We start from the raw sequence: 16,104 nt of genomic DNA, 5'->3' as shown, positions 1-16,104 counted from the left end.
AGCCCCTCTGGTGATAAGTCAGTCATCAAACCCTGAGGGAAAAGAACACATTTCTCAGTATGTCACACAGCAAGAGGTAGCTCAGAAGAACGGGAAAATTTATATTGTAGGAAGAGGTTCCGAAAAACGGGTGTGTGTCTTGCTGGGGCTTTACAAAGCCCCCCGCTGACAGGGTAGGACGAAGGAAATGCTGCTTCTGGACTAGAGTCCCTGACACAGAAGTGATGTTTCTGAAATTTGAGCACAGAAAGTAGAATGTAGAAAGTGTGGGGGATCATAGGAACGGCTAAGTACGGGGGTTAATTTGTGGTTTGCCGGGTCCCCTCCCCTCCCCCACACACACCTTGTACAAATAGCAAATTTCATCACTAGGGGCCTTGCTGTCACTTGTCGATATAAGTTTTCAAAGTGACTTCGTTGTTTTTTATTGGGTTTGAGGTCTTCTCAGAGAGACAGCTGGCTTTCCGGTGCCAATGTGGTGTGATAACCTGTCGAGCCGTCGCCCTGCCCTTGGACATGCGCTGCGTCCACTGCGGGAACCTGCAGAGACAGGGCCACCCGCTGCAGCGTGACTCTGAGCCAGGACGTCTGGCTGTAGGAGACGTGACAGAGCAGCTGCTGACAGCATGGTGGGGTCTGAGGCTCGGATGCCGCAGCAGACCCGGGGCCCGCCTGCTCGGGGGCTGTGCCCTGCTCATGGGCGGCCGTGTCTTATGTGGGCACAGCACACCCTCAAGTGTGGCACAGTGCAAGCGACGTTTCTGTGAACTTGAGGTGGTCTCAAAACAAAAAAGATGTATATTGTTTAAGGTTATTGGGCTTTAACTATGATTCTTGAAACATTAGTGGCCTCTCAAGCTTCATGAAATTAGAAAGAGACATTGTTCCTCAAGAATTTGAGAGGCCCCGAAGGAAAAAATGATTTAAAATACATTGTCCTGAAACAAACAAGATACATATTCCTGGTCACAAGAGTCTTGAGACTACAGACAAATAAAGCGAGGTTTAAAACACAGAAAACTCAGGATAAACTGGCGACTGAGTGTCAGCCTCCCTGGGGTCACTCACCAGCATCTTTGTTCTTCAAAACTCGGGAAAAAACTTCTTTACCTGCCTTTATATTTGCCTTTAGTAGCTTAAGATGTGTGGGAAAGTAAAATACAAAATCTTGTTCATAAAATAAAAATATTTATATATTCTTTTATTACAGATTTAGGATAATTTTTTTCTTTTAATTCATGCATTTGCATGTACAAATGCTTGTATTTTTCTTTATTTGAGAATTAGAATTACTGACTGTTGTTCTCTCACTTCAGCTGAAATAGGAGATTATGATGAAACCCTGGATCGAGAGCACCTTAAAGTGAATGAGTACCTGCCCAGTCAGGAGCGTTCTCTTGAGAAGATTCTAGAATTCCACCGGAAGCACACGTGAGTCTGTCAGAGTCAGCCGCTGGCACCCTGTCCCTACACTATAATGATGAAATAGTGTATTTAAGTAACGGGAGCCACCACTAAGGCTTCTGCAAGACTGACTAAAGTGACTGCCGTCCACTCCCTGGGAGGGCACAGTCTCACTGCTTTAGAAAGGCCGGAAGGGACGTCAGGGCCCTGGTAAGAGTGACCAGAGGGCAGAGCGTCAGGGGCAGCCACGGGGTCCCACCACATGCATGACACCGTTGATGGTGAGAAGCGTGTGGCAGCCCGCCGAGCAACAGGCGGCCCTCCTGTGAGGTGGGCTGGGGCTGGCGGGCCTGCTCTTTGACTGACTTGATGCCGGTACGTCCTTTCAGGTTGAAGAGAGGTGCAGGAGGGAGGGCCAGGGCCGAGGGCCTGGGGGGAGTTAGCTGTGATATTGAACTCCCCAAAAGGAGAGTGGACAGGAGAGAAGCCTTGCCCTTGAGAAGGTGGACCAAGATGCTCACCTGGAGGACCTTACCCCGGCAAGTCTGTGTGCTTCTCATGCATTTTGCCACTCAGGGCACTTGGGGAGCTCCTCTTGTGTGCCTGGCATCGGGACGGGCACTGGATACACGAGTATAGTGTTGTGCACTATGGTGTGCAAGCTGAGGGCAGACAGAGCGGCCAGGGTGAGAAGGGTGAATGGCCGGGCTGCTTGGGCCAGCAGGCATCTCTAAGGAATTGGCCACGTAGGGTTGGTGAAGGGGGAGTGCCAGGCGAAGGCAGCAGCCTGGGAGGGTCCAGGAGACCCAGCATGGTGCCCGCAGTTGCACCTGAATTTCTGGCTTGGCCGGTGGGGCGAGTAATAGTGCCCGCTGCTCACAGGAGGCTGTGTGACTCCACTGTCATGGCAAGACCAAGCAAAGGCCCCAGCCCCCTCTAGGTGCACGGTTGGGGGCACCTCTTAGTGTCAGGGTTCAGCACACTGGGGCAGAGGAACAAAGGGTCATCTCCCAGTGCCAGTCCCCAGGGAGATGATCGCCTGTTTGGGATTTGTTCCTGGAGTTGGCATGGGGCACTGCAGGGTCAAGGGTCCCACCAAGGCATCGGTGCCAGCAGGTGGATGGGTCTGGGATGCGGGCAGAGTGTTGTCAACACGTCGGGCACATCAAGCTATGCAGGTCACCCAGGGAAGAGAGGGTAGACACAGATGGGAGAGCAGGGCCCAGGACAGCCTCCTGAAGACTGGCCTTGAAGGGAGGAGTGAGAAAGGGGCTCCGCCAGAAGCCATGAGAACAAGGCAGGGTGTGTGGGGGTCTCAGGCTCTGAGGGACGGGTACGTCAGGAAAGGGTTGAGGCTCCCCACCGGGCCCGACGAGTGTGGACACAGGCATGTGTGTCAGGTGACGGAATGGTGCAGGTCTATGAGCAGTCACTTTGAGAGCCGTGTGGGAGGGCGCCTGTGCTCACATGTTCATGAGCTTGCACGTGTGTGCGTGTTTGTGCGTCTTAGGGGTGTGTCTCAAGGTGGCTGCTTTAAAAATTCGTGAAAGCCAGTTAAAGAGAAATCAGATGATGTGCTTGACACAGGACTAAACCTGGGTTCTTTCCAACAGAGTGTTGCCATCCCTGAGGTCAGCTGTCTCTTGGCTCTCATGATCTTTTTCTTTTCTTTCTGTCAGATATTTAGGGGGCACCTGGGTGGCTCAGTTGGTTAAACATCCAACTTTGGCTCAATTCATAATCTCATGGTTCGGGTCCTGGGTTGGAGCCCTGCATCAGGCTCTGTGCTGACAGCTTGGAGCCTGGATCCTGCTTCAGATTCTGTATCTCCCTCTCTCTCTGCCCCTCCCCCACTCTCTTGCGCACATGCTTGCTCTCTCTCTCTCTCGCTCGCTCTCTCTCAAAAATAAACATTAAGATATCTATTGTTCAGTAATCTCTACACGCAAGGTGGGATTCGAACTCATAACCCTAAGGTCAAGAGTTGCACACTCCTCTGAGCCAGCCAGGTGCCCCTCTCGTGGTTCTGATGTGCTAACTTTGTCCTCCATGGTCATCAGATATTTACTGCACTTTTATTTCTTTTAATCATTTTTTATGTAGGATTTTTAGAGATGATGTGGTACTTTCATTTTAATCAAGATCTAGTTCTCACATAGTTATTTATAATTATCTTCCTTGACCCACTGGAAACACCCTTGTAATCACCCTTCAAGAGGATATTGAAGAAGTGTTTTTTTTACTTTTATCACAGTTCTTTTGGATCTTTGACATTGAAGAAAAAACATTTGAAAACTGGTGTCTTAGTCCTTCGCGGCTGCTATAACAGAACACCCCGAGCCAGGCAGCTTGGGGACCACAGACTGTGATTTCCCACACTTCTGGAGTTGGGGGTCAGACATGGAGGCACTGGTAGACTCGGGTGTGGTGAGGGCCTGCTTCCTGCGGCACGGATGGCACCTTCTCGCACATCCTCATGAGGCGGGAGGGGCCAAGAGCTCCCCGGAGCTTCTGTTAGGGCATTCTTACTCGTGAATCCCCCACCCAGGCCCTCCCAAAGACTCCCCTCCAAATACCATCACCCCAGAGGTTAGGCTGAAGCATCTGAATTTTGGAGGACACAGACATTCACTCTGGAACGTTCCACCCTCCACAATTCATGTCCTTCTCACATGCAAAGTACATATCATTCCACCCCAACAGCCCAAAAGCCTTCACTGCTCTAACACCAACACTAAATCCTCTGATTCCATGGCCTTACCTGAATCTCCTCTTGATGAGATCTGGCTGAGACTCCAGGTATGGTTTGCCTGAGGCACAGTCTCCTCTAGCTGTAAAACCAAAGTACTGTGGTAGGGGATAGGCGCAGGGTGCACATTTCCCTTCCAAAGGGAGGGACTAGAAGGAAGAAAAGGGTGACGGGTCTCAGAGCAAGTCCAGAACCTAGTGGAGCAAATGACATTAACCTTAAGGCTCAGGAATAATCCTCTTTGGCTCTGTGCCCTGCCCTCCAGGCCTACCGTACTCCCTCAAGTATACCCTCCTGCGGCTCCAGGCAGCCCTGGCCTTGGAAACCTGAGCAAGGGCCAGTTGTGTTCCCAACCCCCACGCTCTTCCACCGTGGCCTGTGATGGAGAGGCAGCCCTGACCCAGATTGCCTTTGGGATCCTCCTTCCCCCGTCCTGATTTCCATTGCGGTGGCCGGTCCATACTGACCTCCTGCTCAGCCTCTTAGCCACACCTTGGTGTTCTTGTTTTCTGCAATATGGGCAGGCTGAGCACTTGCCACGTCTTAAAATTCTGCTTCCTTTTTGCTTAAACTTCCATGTCTCGGGCATCTCTCTCCTCCTGCATTGCTATCAGCAGTCAGAGGAGGCCCAGCCATACCTTCATCACTTTGCTTAGAAATCTCTTCGGCCACGGGTGCCAAGAGGGCTTGCTCAGTTAGGCTTCCCACTCGATTTCGGCTCAGGTCATGATCTCATTGTTCTTGAGATCGCGCCTGCATCAGGCTCTCCACAAAACACTAGGACACGAATGTAACCCAGCAGGTGTTGGGCCACTTTATAAAAAGGATCGCCTTTTCTCCTACTTCCAATGACATATTCCTCACTTCTGAGACCTCGCCAGAATGATCTTTACCACCCTCGTGTCTACCAAATTTTGTTCACGAGGCTTAGGGCTTCTCTGAGAAGAAAAGCTTTTTCTCTGCTCTCTTTTCCTTCTTAGCCCTTCCTTACCAGAATCTCCCTTAGCATCCCTAACCCTAGCCTCCCCTCAGAACTCCTCCAGCTTCCGCCCAGTGCCCCGTTCCAAAACAGAAGCATTGGGACACCATGGAAAACGGTTGTCACACCCTGGGTGTTCCTGCTTGATGATGATTTATCAAAATATAAGCTGATAGTCGGGTGTCCATATCAGGACTCAGAGAATGGAAGTTTTAGTCTAAGAATAGAAACTGTGTGGAAGGGCTCTTCCTTAAAGATCCAGAAGCTCAGACATGCGGGAGTGAGAGGAAGGGTTGTTGATGGAGAACGCCACAGCAGGGCTCAGGCCTTGTGTAGGGGTTCTCCTAACCAGGACCCTGTCTGTCCCCTTCGCCCAGCTGTGCCCTTCCCTGAGCGGCAGCCTCCTGGAGGCTGGTCGGTGTGACATGGGCCATGGTCCCTGCCCAGGTCACTGCCCTGGGAGCAGGACTGTGGACTGTGCACTTGGGAAACATGGTTTTATTCCGTTTCAATATTTTTATCCTTATAAAAGTACACTCTCTCGGTTAGAATTGTACATTACGAAAGTGGCTTTTTGAAGTATGAAATGGGTTTCATGAGATACCAGGTGTCATCTGTGGTTTCCCTGCGTTTCGTACCTGTCTCTGCGTACAGTGTTTGCATGTCACCCTCCTCAGTATTAAGAACAAATTACGAGGCTGAGCACCTCAGCTCATTTTGTGCATACAAAGAAAACATTCCACCCATCAGGAAGTGGATCACAGGGTAAAAGGAAATGGACAGTTTCTTTGCCTGTGTGTGCTCTGCTGCACTTGTAGTGGGTAAATACACTCACAAAAGCAATCCATCTCTAAAAAAGGCCTCCTGTGTAGGTCTGTTTCATTCTGCTTTGTTTTCCTGATCAGTTTTGTTACACACCTTGGCTCTTTTAGAAATCAGGTTGTTTGCAGTGCTGTGATCATGCCGTCCTTTATCATAGGGGCCAGACGCCTGCTGAGTTCGGTTTCCCAGGTGCTCGAAATTGCCCGGAAGTTGGAAATGTATGGCAATCCGTTTTCACGCCGCTTCTGACAGGGAGGGGGCCAAAATTAACCTGGCCGTTTCCCACATGGGTGTCCTCGTGTTCCAGGTAGGGAGAGGGCAGGGGTGTGCGAGGACTGGGTGGGGGCTGTTTACACATATTGGTAAATTTTTCGTTCTGATGCTGAAGGTCTTGGACTGGTCGGAGGAACCTAGCGTGCCTGTCTCATCCCGCGGAGCACTTCTTTCCCTGTCCTTGCTGTCACAGAGCCCTCTGCCCCCCCAGGGCACGCAGTCAAAGGCCACCATTCTAATGCCGAGCCACAGTTCATGTCCATAGAACCTTCAACAGAAAACACTGGCTCTTCCACGCTTCAGGCATGGACCTGCTGCAGATCCCGGGTGTGCCCCTCTGTGAGGTGTCATTTCAGTACGTGAAACAGACTGGAAAGTATCAGAGTCTGTTGCACGTGATAAGCGTCAGTACAGCCTTCAGGAACTTGTGTATTAGTTATGTATGGATATGTAATTAGTGACATAAAATGGCCACTAAGTTCTGCCTGCAGTCACACAATGTGTGTGCTTGGGTTTTTGCTGTGGAAGCATCCGAAGCAGAGGAACACAGACCCTTTGTGCCTGGACATGGCGGAGGGCTCCCTGCATCCTCTCACTCGGGCTCAGTGGCCCAGGTGCTATGCAGCCGACCTGCAGAGACCTGCTCATTGCTGACCGCCATGGGAGGTTGCACCCTGGGAGTCCAGGGCTGCATCCTGGGACTCCAGGGAGTCCACTCCTGTGGGCTCTTTTTTTTTTTTTTTTAAGGTGATTTATTTATTTTGAGGGGGTGGGCGGAGAGACAGAGAGAATCCCAAGCAGGCTCTGCACTGCCAGCACAGAGCCTGCCCGACGAGGGGCTTGATCTCATGAACCGTGAGATCATGATCTGAGCCGAAATCAAGAGTCAGACACTTAACCAAACTGAGCCACCCAGGCGCCCCATTTGTGGGCCCTTTTTAACCTGTTTCCCTAAAATGGCTTGTCTAGTCCAGGCCTCTGTAGTCAAGCTACACTTGCTTTCTTTCCCTTTCCTTTTTTACCTAGCCATCGAATTTCAGTTGCCTACTGGGAAAAAAATTAATTTGTAAACAGAACGCTAATCGTGTTATATCGTACACTGACTGACAGGCAATGATCGTGTCAGGCACACCCAGTGAGTTGGTGGACCCATGGCCTCCCACACCTGCTCACTCAGATGACAGTTCTACCATCGTGCGTGATGAAAATCACATCATCCGAATCCAGCCAGTGTCATTTTCCAGAAAAGGATAACTAATTTGTAACTGGAAGAAGTTAAAACCAGAGAAATTAGAGTCTTCAAAATTAACCACGTTAGATGGAATTCACTATTACTCTCTCAATTGTTGATGCAGGGGCACCCCGTGGTGACAGGCCTGCGTCCCTACTCCAGCCCACAGAGAGCCTCCTCTTTTAAAGACTTTCATTTGGAAATACTTTCAAACTTAGAGAAAAACTGTAGAGAATTAGAACAGCACATCGAGCCCCCACTTGCCCTTTGCCCAGATTGACGCGCTCCAGCATTTCTCACCTGTGCTTTATGGTTTGTGCTTCCCCCAGCACACATTCTCCTCCCTCCCCCAACTCTCTACATGCACACGCACGTGTGCACCTGCAGACGGTTTTTCTGAAGCATTTGAGAGTGAGGTGTAGACTTGAGGGCCCTTGACCACTGAAGGCACATATTTCTAACAAGAAAGGGCTCCCTTACCTCCTCACTGACGCAGCTGATCCACTGTTCATTGTCTGGTCTTGTCAGCCGGCAGCGTCCTCACAGCTGCTGTTCTCCCCAGGATGGGACCCAGTCGAGGACCAGACGCAGCACTTAGCGATCGTGCCTGCAGTGTCCTTTAAGCTGGAACATTTATTTTTTTCTTTGTCTTTTACCACCTTGACAGTATTGAAGAGCACAGTCCTTTTTCTCTTTAATAGGATGTTCTTGACTTGTGGTTTGTCAGCTGTTTTCCTGGGATTAGGTTCAGGGGACACATTCCCAGCTGGACCCCTACCCGGGTGTTGTCACGTCCTTCTCAGGGGGTCACGACAGAGACACCACCTGGCCTCACTGGTGGTGTGAATCTTCATCTCTGCTTTCCGGTTATTAGCTACCAGTTACTATAGTTACTAGTTTTTCTCTTTCAACTAATAAGCAATCTGTGGAGAGGCATGTTAAGACCATTCAGTTATCCTGTTTCCCTCCAGATCTCACACCCACTGAACCAGATGGTCACAGGCTCCCGCAGTCCTGGGCCTCACTTTCAAACTGAGATAACCAGGGATCGAAATCCTCTCCGTTCAGAAGAAACCGAACCTATGCCAGGGACGGAAGAGGAGAAACAAAGCCCATAGAATCCTCAGAGAGGACCCCACCTTTTGTCTGTCCCATGGGCAAGACACAGAAAATTGCTTTATGCTGGGTGATGCTTATGAGGAATAGGAAGCCGAATGTACAGTTTTCATCTTGTTATGTGAAATTCTAGTCTAGTCATTTATAACAGTAAAACACTGGTAATTCATCAGGAGGCTGGTGCATCCATACTGTGGAGTATCAGGCAACTGCACAGGAACACAGAGGCTTCCTGTGTCGTGGCACGTGGGACGTTCTGTCGGACGCCCTGTCCCTGTTGTGTGAGCAAAGACTCAACAGGTGTGTGTGGGGTTTGCTGCTGCCCGTGGGGAAAAAGGAGAATTACACCCCATTTATGCCATAGAAGAACCAGGTGGTATTCGTGGCCACGGGGAAGGCAGCTGTGGGTTCCGGGAGCCAGTGAGGGGGCTTTTCCCTGTGGACACATTCTGGTGCCTGCGAGTTTGGACCTTGTTGACGTGTTACTGTCTTACGTTTTCCGGAACGCCCTGCAGAAGTCAGAGAGGACCTTCATCTCTGAAACACGAGCAGTGTCCAGTCACAGGGACACACGGAGAGCAGGAGCGCCTCCAGGTCTGAGATGCGGTGGCAGAGAGGGCAGTGTTGGCAGGATGGGACTGGAAGATGAAAGTGAGGCAGAATCTCCACCAGGAGGCTTTGACTGAAGGTGGAGGAGGGGAGCGAAAATTCAGAGAACAGCTCAGGAGGCCCAGCACCCAGCACCCAGGAAGCCCAAAGCAGCAGAGGGAGCCTTTAAGAAATTACCTGGGGAAAATATCCAGAACCGAATGCACAAATTTCCACGTTAGAACCATCTACACGTTCCTCGTATAACCCACAAGGAAAGATCACCACAGAACACAGCAGCGTGAAATGTCATAGTAGGGGATGGGACCAGAGAGCTTCCAGGAGGAGAGACCAGGAAGCGTGTCAGACTCGTCAGGGGCAACACTGGAAGCCACAAGACGACCGGGCAGGCGGTCGTGCAGAACACGAAAGTAAGTCAGTTCCCACCCAAGGGCCTGTGCCCCGTCCAGCAGGACTTCCCAGGACTTCCGTGCAGAGAAAATAAGAGAGTTTTCCAGACACGCAGTTTTGCAAAGGTGTGAGTGCTGAGCACCCCTTAAAGGACAAAAGAGACCAGGCTGGCGGCGGTGGGCGGGGCCTCACGCTGGGGGCCGGGGCCCAGAGAGCACCTGCCAGCGCACAGGCAGCGGGGAGAAAATTGTCTCGTGGATCAGACCCATCGAAGAGTTTAAATTCTGCGTGGATGGTTTAGGCTGAATTAGTGATGGGAACATAGAGAATTGAGTAAATGAAAAGAGGCACTCAGTAAGTCAAGAAAAAGTAAAAGGAGCAAAATATAGTTAGAATTCACCATAGCTCAGCCTGTGAGCTGTACTCACGTGATCAATAGTATGAAAACCAAATTTAAAATTCGGCGGCCATCAAGGGGTGCAGGAGGGCTCAGAGGCCAGGTCTCCCACAGGCACCCCGGGCGGGCGTCAGAGCTGCTGGGGAGGGTGGGGGGGGGGGGTGGTTTCTGTCCCAGCAGGAGTGCTTGAACATGGGGCCCACAATGCCTGGGTTTTGTCTCAGGCCCTGCCTGACGTTTCTAATTACACCATGGGTCATTGCATACAAATCTGTGTGAGAGAAGTGCTGCCGGCTGCTCAGGTTTAAAAGTTAGAAAGTCTCTGCTCTCTTTCTCACTCTTTCTCTAAATAAATAAACTTTAAAAGCGGGGCGGGCTTCTCGGTGGCTCAGTCAGTTAAGCGTCCCACTCTTGGTTTCGGCTCAGGTCATTATCTCACAGTTGGTGGGATCGAGCCTCGAGTCTGGCTCTGCGTGCGCGGACAGCGCAGAACCTGCTTGGGATTCTCTCCCTCGCTGCCCCCTCCTGCTCACTCACGTGCACGCACACTCTCTGTGTGTAAATATACTTTAAAAAATAATAGTAATTTGTAGGAAAGCCGTATCAAAAACATCAACTTTTCCTAAAACAGGCAGATTTGTATGTTTAGTGTTGACATTTTAATTCAGAGTCATTCCAAATACAATTGTAAAGTATCAAGTGGGTTGTTGTGCTACCTGGTAAGTTTGTAATTTAAACATTTCTCTGTTTCCGGGCGTTTGAGTGGCACGGTCGGTTGAGCATCCAACTTCAGCTCAGGTCATGATCTCACAGTTTGTGAGTTCAAGCCCCACGTTGGGCTCTGTGCTGACAGAGGTCCTCCCCACCCCACCTTCCCCCTCCACTCCTCCCCTGGTTGTGTTCTTTTTCAAAAATCTATATTAAAAAATAAAAAATCTTCTCTTTTCATGAAAAAATGTGTGTGTCTGTCTGGATTATAAACGTGCCTGAGTGTGCATCTCTTGGATTTCAGGGCACCACCAAAATTAACACTTTTAACTGGTCCAGAGTCCGAAAACTCAGCTTCAAGAGGAAAAGGTTTCTCATCAAACTGCACCCAGAGGTCCGTGTAAGTACGATTTGGAGCACTTTCTAAATTTTAAAATTTATTCTGCTAGAATATTGACTTTTCAAATTATAAAGCACTTTGGCGCCACGCACACAAGAGTTTAAGGATGGGATCTGGAATTGTGCGGAAGGGCTTCTGGGTAACCTGCCCTGTAGGGCTGCCACTGAGGATGGGTCAGCGTTCTGGGCAGGGACCACTTACACAGCTCTTCCCAGCTGGCTTTCGGGTTTAGCCGGGTCTGGGGTGAGAGAGAGAAGCTCCTAGGGGCTGCTGAGAACAGTCTGTTTATTGAGCCTCTTTGTTCTCTAGGTAAGGAGGCTGTGGTCTGAAGGCCTACAGCACGTTAGCATTAGAGCTTCTGTCACAAGTAAGCTGAGGGACGTTCCCAGTATTCTCCTGGCTCTTTGATTCAGAAATTGACCTGTTACGTGCTCTAAGTGGAGAAGTCTTGATTTTCAGAAAATAAGTACTCCTTCCATTTGAGATTGTCTGTCAATAAAGTAATAATTACATATGAATTTACTGAAATGGGTAAAGATGGAAAAAAGTAAATGTCTCTATAAGTGTGATAGTTAGGAAAAATCCAGTACTTGAAACGATTCGAAGATGTCCACATTGGTACGTTCCCAGTGTACAAAGGAGGTTAGGAAATGAGAGTAGATTAGCCGAACGCTGCGGTTGAGGCTTAAGAGGCCGTGTCAGCGAAGACTGGCTTCCAGTGGTGGGAGATTTAGGCCCTGAACCAGCTGAGAAGAAGGCTCTACTTAAGCTTTTAAAAGGCACTTGATTAGCAAGAGCTTTTGCCCAACAGCATCTGCTGTAGGGATGGGAGGGAAGGATAAGGGATGCTGAAAACATACACAAAATCAGGTAAAGGGCTGCCGTTTTCTCCGTGAGTGAAAGAAAGGGTTCTGGGGCTGTTGGGACGAGTTGGAAAGAGGAGCGTCCCTGCCCAGTGTGCTGGAGCCACAGCGTGACACTCCATCCAGGCTCAGGGCTGCGGCTGCACCTGCCCATGGCAGTTACACCTTGTATCCGTCAGCACTTAGATTTTAAAGACAGAATACAGGAGTCTGGGTAGGACAGTCTTTCTGGGAGATAATTTAGTAATATGTCACGAGGTTCAAAAATGTGCATTGTGGGGGCGCCTGGCTGGCTCAGTCGGAAGAACATGTGACTCTTGTTCTCGAGGTCATGACTTTGAGCCCCGTGTTGGATGTAGAGATTACATAAGTAAATAAATAATTTTTTTTTAATATGCATTGTTTTAAGCTCAGTGTAACAATTCTAGGAACTTATCCTGAGGAGTAGCTATGAGAGAAGGCAGTAGTTTCTTCAAGGCGATGTGTGTGAGGACATCCAGGACATCCCAAAACTCCGCAGGCAACAGCATATAAATAATTGCCTCACAGACAAAATGCCCTGGTTTGCTGGGTGGGATGTGTCGCAAGGATACACTTATAAATGTTAGCAGTTGTGCGATCGTGGGTGACTGTATCTTTCTGGTAATTTCTACAGTGAAATTTCTTCTCTTAAATATAGATGACACCAGAAGTCTTTATAGATACTTCAGAATAAGAATCTTCCTGAGTTTTTTAAGTTTATTTATTTATTTTACATTTTTATTTTTGAGAGAGAGAATGTGCCCGTGAGCAGGGGACGGGCAGAGAGAGAGGGAGACACAGAATCCGAAGCAGGCTCCAGGCTCCGAGCCATCAGCACAGAGCCTGATGCGGGGCTTGAACTCACGAACCATGAAATCATGACCTGAGCCGAGGTTGGACACTTAACCAACGGAGCCACCCAGGCGCCCCAAGTTTATTTTGAGCAGGAGTGCGTGCACATGCACTCGCACTTGAGGGGCAGAGAGAGGGGGAGAGAGAGTCCCGTGCTGTCAGCACAGAGCCCAGCTCGGGACTCTATTTCATGAACCGTGACATCATGACCTGAGCCAAAATCAAGGGTCAGACACTCGACCCATGGAGTCACCCAGGTCTCCCAAAAATATCTTCCTAATTTTTAACTTTGAATAAAAAGCCTGTTGCCTGAATACTGCCTAAATTTTCTTCTTGAATTAGTTACTTGAACCTTTGTGTTTTGTTTCTAGGGACCTTACCAGGACACACTGGAGTTCTTGTTGGGTAGTAGAGACGGCTGTAAGAACTTCTGGAAGATCTGTGTGGAGTATCACACCTTCTTCAGACTCTTTGATCAACCTCAGCCCAGAGCTAAAGCTGTCTTCTTCAGCAGGGGCTCCTCCTTCAGATACAGGTGGGGCCACACCACGTGTCGGCGGGGCTCTGGCGGCTTTGTAGGACTGAGAGTATGCATGTCCCTGGTCAGCAGGCAAGCGCTGTGAAATGGTTCAGAGAATTACATGCAGAACACAGCTACTGTGAAACTGGAGGGAGCAAATCCAGTAAGATAGTGGAAAAAACAGTTGTGATAAAAACTGTGCGAAATCGGTTATGCTTATCACAAACAGAACTTTACAGTGTCTCTGGGAACTTAGAGGGCTGGCACGTGCTATTTCGCCTTCCTGGAAAATTAATGCTGTGAATTGCTGCCGATTCTTTCCTTTAAAATCTGAACTTTTATTCACAGTGGAAGGACTCAGAAGCAGCTGGTGGATTATGTCCGAGACAGTGGGGTGAAGAGGGTTCCCTATGAGAGGTGAGCACCATGGTCTTTGTGATGGGGAGTATGTGCTTTTAAAGTTAATATTTTACGTAGTTTTAACCTTTACGTAGTCACCTCAAGTACGTAAACATGTATTTTGACACTGGAGTTCTCTTTCTTTTATTTTTTTTAAATAATGGATTAATATCTGTCTATAGTTACTTTGCGCAGGTACAGATAATTACTTTTTAGCCTCTAATCTGTATAGCGTATCTTATATATAATGTTTTTATATACTATGCTTACCTTTGAATCTGAAAATGCATGGGTTTTTTGCATGTGGAATTTTTCTTCAACGTGAGGGGATAATTTTACCTCTTCTGCGACGTCTGTTTTATCTGAATTCCTGCTTTTTGTCACTGCCTGTTTCTAGCCAGGTGCCTGTGGCATGTTATCAGAACCTTAGCCCCGTTCTTACGTGCACTCTTCCTCGGGGCACGGCTGCCCTCAGAACAGGTGCCGGGAGAGGCAGGCTCGGTGGCTCACAGATTGTTCTCTGTTTGCAGAAGACACAGCAAGACTCGGATGTCTATTCGTGCTCTGACTGCAGACTTGCCAAGACAGGTTAGTCCTTCCGGTTGAAACATACGTGATATTATCACCCGTACTCTTTTGCAGAATCACCTGGCAGTGTTGTAACAGGACTCTTAGAATCAGTCCTGTTGTTTACATGGCACTCCCAGCCCGGGGGCTGTTTGCAGAAAAGGAGTCCTAAGTAAGGAAAAAGCTTTGTGCATTGAGACGCACCACGGTGGTATTGTAACGCTGCCTGTGCTAGGCAACTCACTAGCACGGTTTTGGTTTCAGGTGTGCCCATTCGATGGGGAGTACCCGGGAACCGCCACGAGTCCCGGGGCAGGAGAGCGGTGTGCGGCCTGGGACACACGCACAATGTGTTGGCAAGGGGAGCTAGCAGGTGGCGGAGCAGCCTGTGTGATGAATCTAAAGTGACAGATGCACAGAGAGGACAGGCTAGAGGCATAAACCTAAGTGTCCCGTGTCGTCTCTGGGTGGCAGGGTTCCAGGCAAGTTCTACTACTTGCCTATCAGGAAGCTCAGCTTGCTTGTCAGGAAAACAGACACTGAATGTTACCTTTATAAAAGCGTGAAACTGTAAAATGCCAGCTTAGGGCGCTAATTTACTTAAACTATATTCACAGAGTGAGATTTTTTTGCTAATATGTTAAGGGTGAAAAGCAGGAGACAAATTTATATCCGTGTTTGGCGTGATTACTACTATACTAAGCACAGGCATAGCCAGAGGCACGTGCAAATGCTTCACAGAAAGACATTTGACCACAGAATCCAAAATGTGATAGCAGAGCCGGCGTGAGGGGACGTAGCTGGCCCTGTGCTTCCCGTGTGCTTGACTAGAGTCTTCCTGTCTGCAGGCTCACAGGTCAGCTTCCACATACGTACTGTATGTAGGCTCTTGCTCTCTTCATGTGATGCTGTCACTGTCTCCTCGTGCATCTCTGTAGTTTCACATTTAGAAGTTTTTATTCCCGTTCGATGTTAGTCTTTGTTGACAGTTGGTCATTTATATTGTTATAGTATTTCCAGAAGCTGCACTTGTACCTCATGTATCAAAGCTCGTGTTTCCCAAACTTTGTTTAATTGGATCTTTTAAATAAAAACATTCTTTAACTCTTCTAGGTATGTTTCAGATTTAGGAATTTTTTGCTAAATCAATTGATATTAATAAAAGACTTCTGTTTAAACAAAGTTAAAATTTATGAATGGTTTCTTTTTTTAAATTTTTTTTAAAGTTTATTTATTTTGAGAGAAAGAGAACACACAAGCACAGGAGGGGCAAAGAGAGAGGGAGGCAGAGCATGCCAGACAGGCTTTGCACTGTCAGCACAGAGCCCAGTGTAGGAGCCGATCCCATGAACCGCGGGATCACGATCAGACCTGAAATAAAGAATCGGAAGCTTAACTGACTAAACCACTCAGGTGCCCCTGAATAGTTTGAAATAGTATGAATGGGGGCACCTGACTGGCTCAGTCAGAAGAGCGTGTGACTCTTGATCTCAAGGTTGTGAATTCAAGTCCCACGTTGGAGCTGCAGCCTACATTAAAAATGAATGAATAAAATAGTATGAATAGGGGTGCCTGGGTGGCTCAGTTGATTGAGCATCCAGTACAACTCTTGATTTCAGCTCAGGTCATGATCTCAGGTTTGAGGGTTTTAAGAATCAAAATCAGGCTCCACGCTGACAGTGTAGAGGCTGCTTGAGATCCTCTCTCTCCCTCTTTCTCTGCCCCTCCCCCACTCGTGCTCTCTTTCCCTGTCTCAAAATAAACATTAAAAAGATAATATGAATAGTCTAAAAATTACATTTAA

The 16,104-nt window shown here is 48.7% G+C and overlaps 1 protein-coding gene across 1 annotated transcript in view; it reads left to right on the top strand.

Annotated features, from left to right (window-relative positions):
* The window catches only part of FARP2 (FERM, ARH/RhoGEF and pleckstrin domain protein 2), a 107,980-nt gene that overhangs the window by 51,854 nt on the left and 40,022 nt on the right, over positions 1-16,104 (top strand). Inside the window, 8 exon segments of the mRNA XM_053902541.1 lie at positions 1,317-1,431; positions 6,112-6,139; positions 6,141-6,179; positions 6,181-6,261; positions 10,983-11,078; positions 13,186-13,349; positions 13,683-13,751; positions 14,264-14,321. Coding sequence (XP_053758516.1) covers positions 1,317-1,431; positions 6,112-6,139; positions 6,141-6,179; positions 6,181-6,261; positions 10,983-11,078; positions 13,186-13,349; positions 13,683-13,751; positions 14,264-14,321 — 650 coding nt within the window.

The sequence above is a fragment of the Panthera pardus genome, unplaced genomic scaffold (assembly GCF_024362965.1).
Source record: "Panthera pardus isolate Hobbes unplaced genomic scaffold, ASM2436296v1 HiC_scaffold_10, whole genome shotgun sequence".
Lineage (NCBI taxonomy): Eukaryota > Metazoa > Chordata > Mammalia > Carnivora > Felidae > Panthera > Panthera pardus.
Note: the sequence above shows the minus strand (reverse complement) of the source record. Positions and strands in the feature narration are given on the sequence as shown.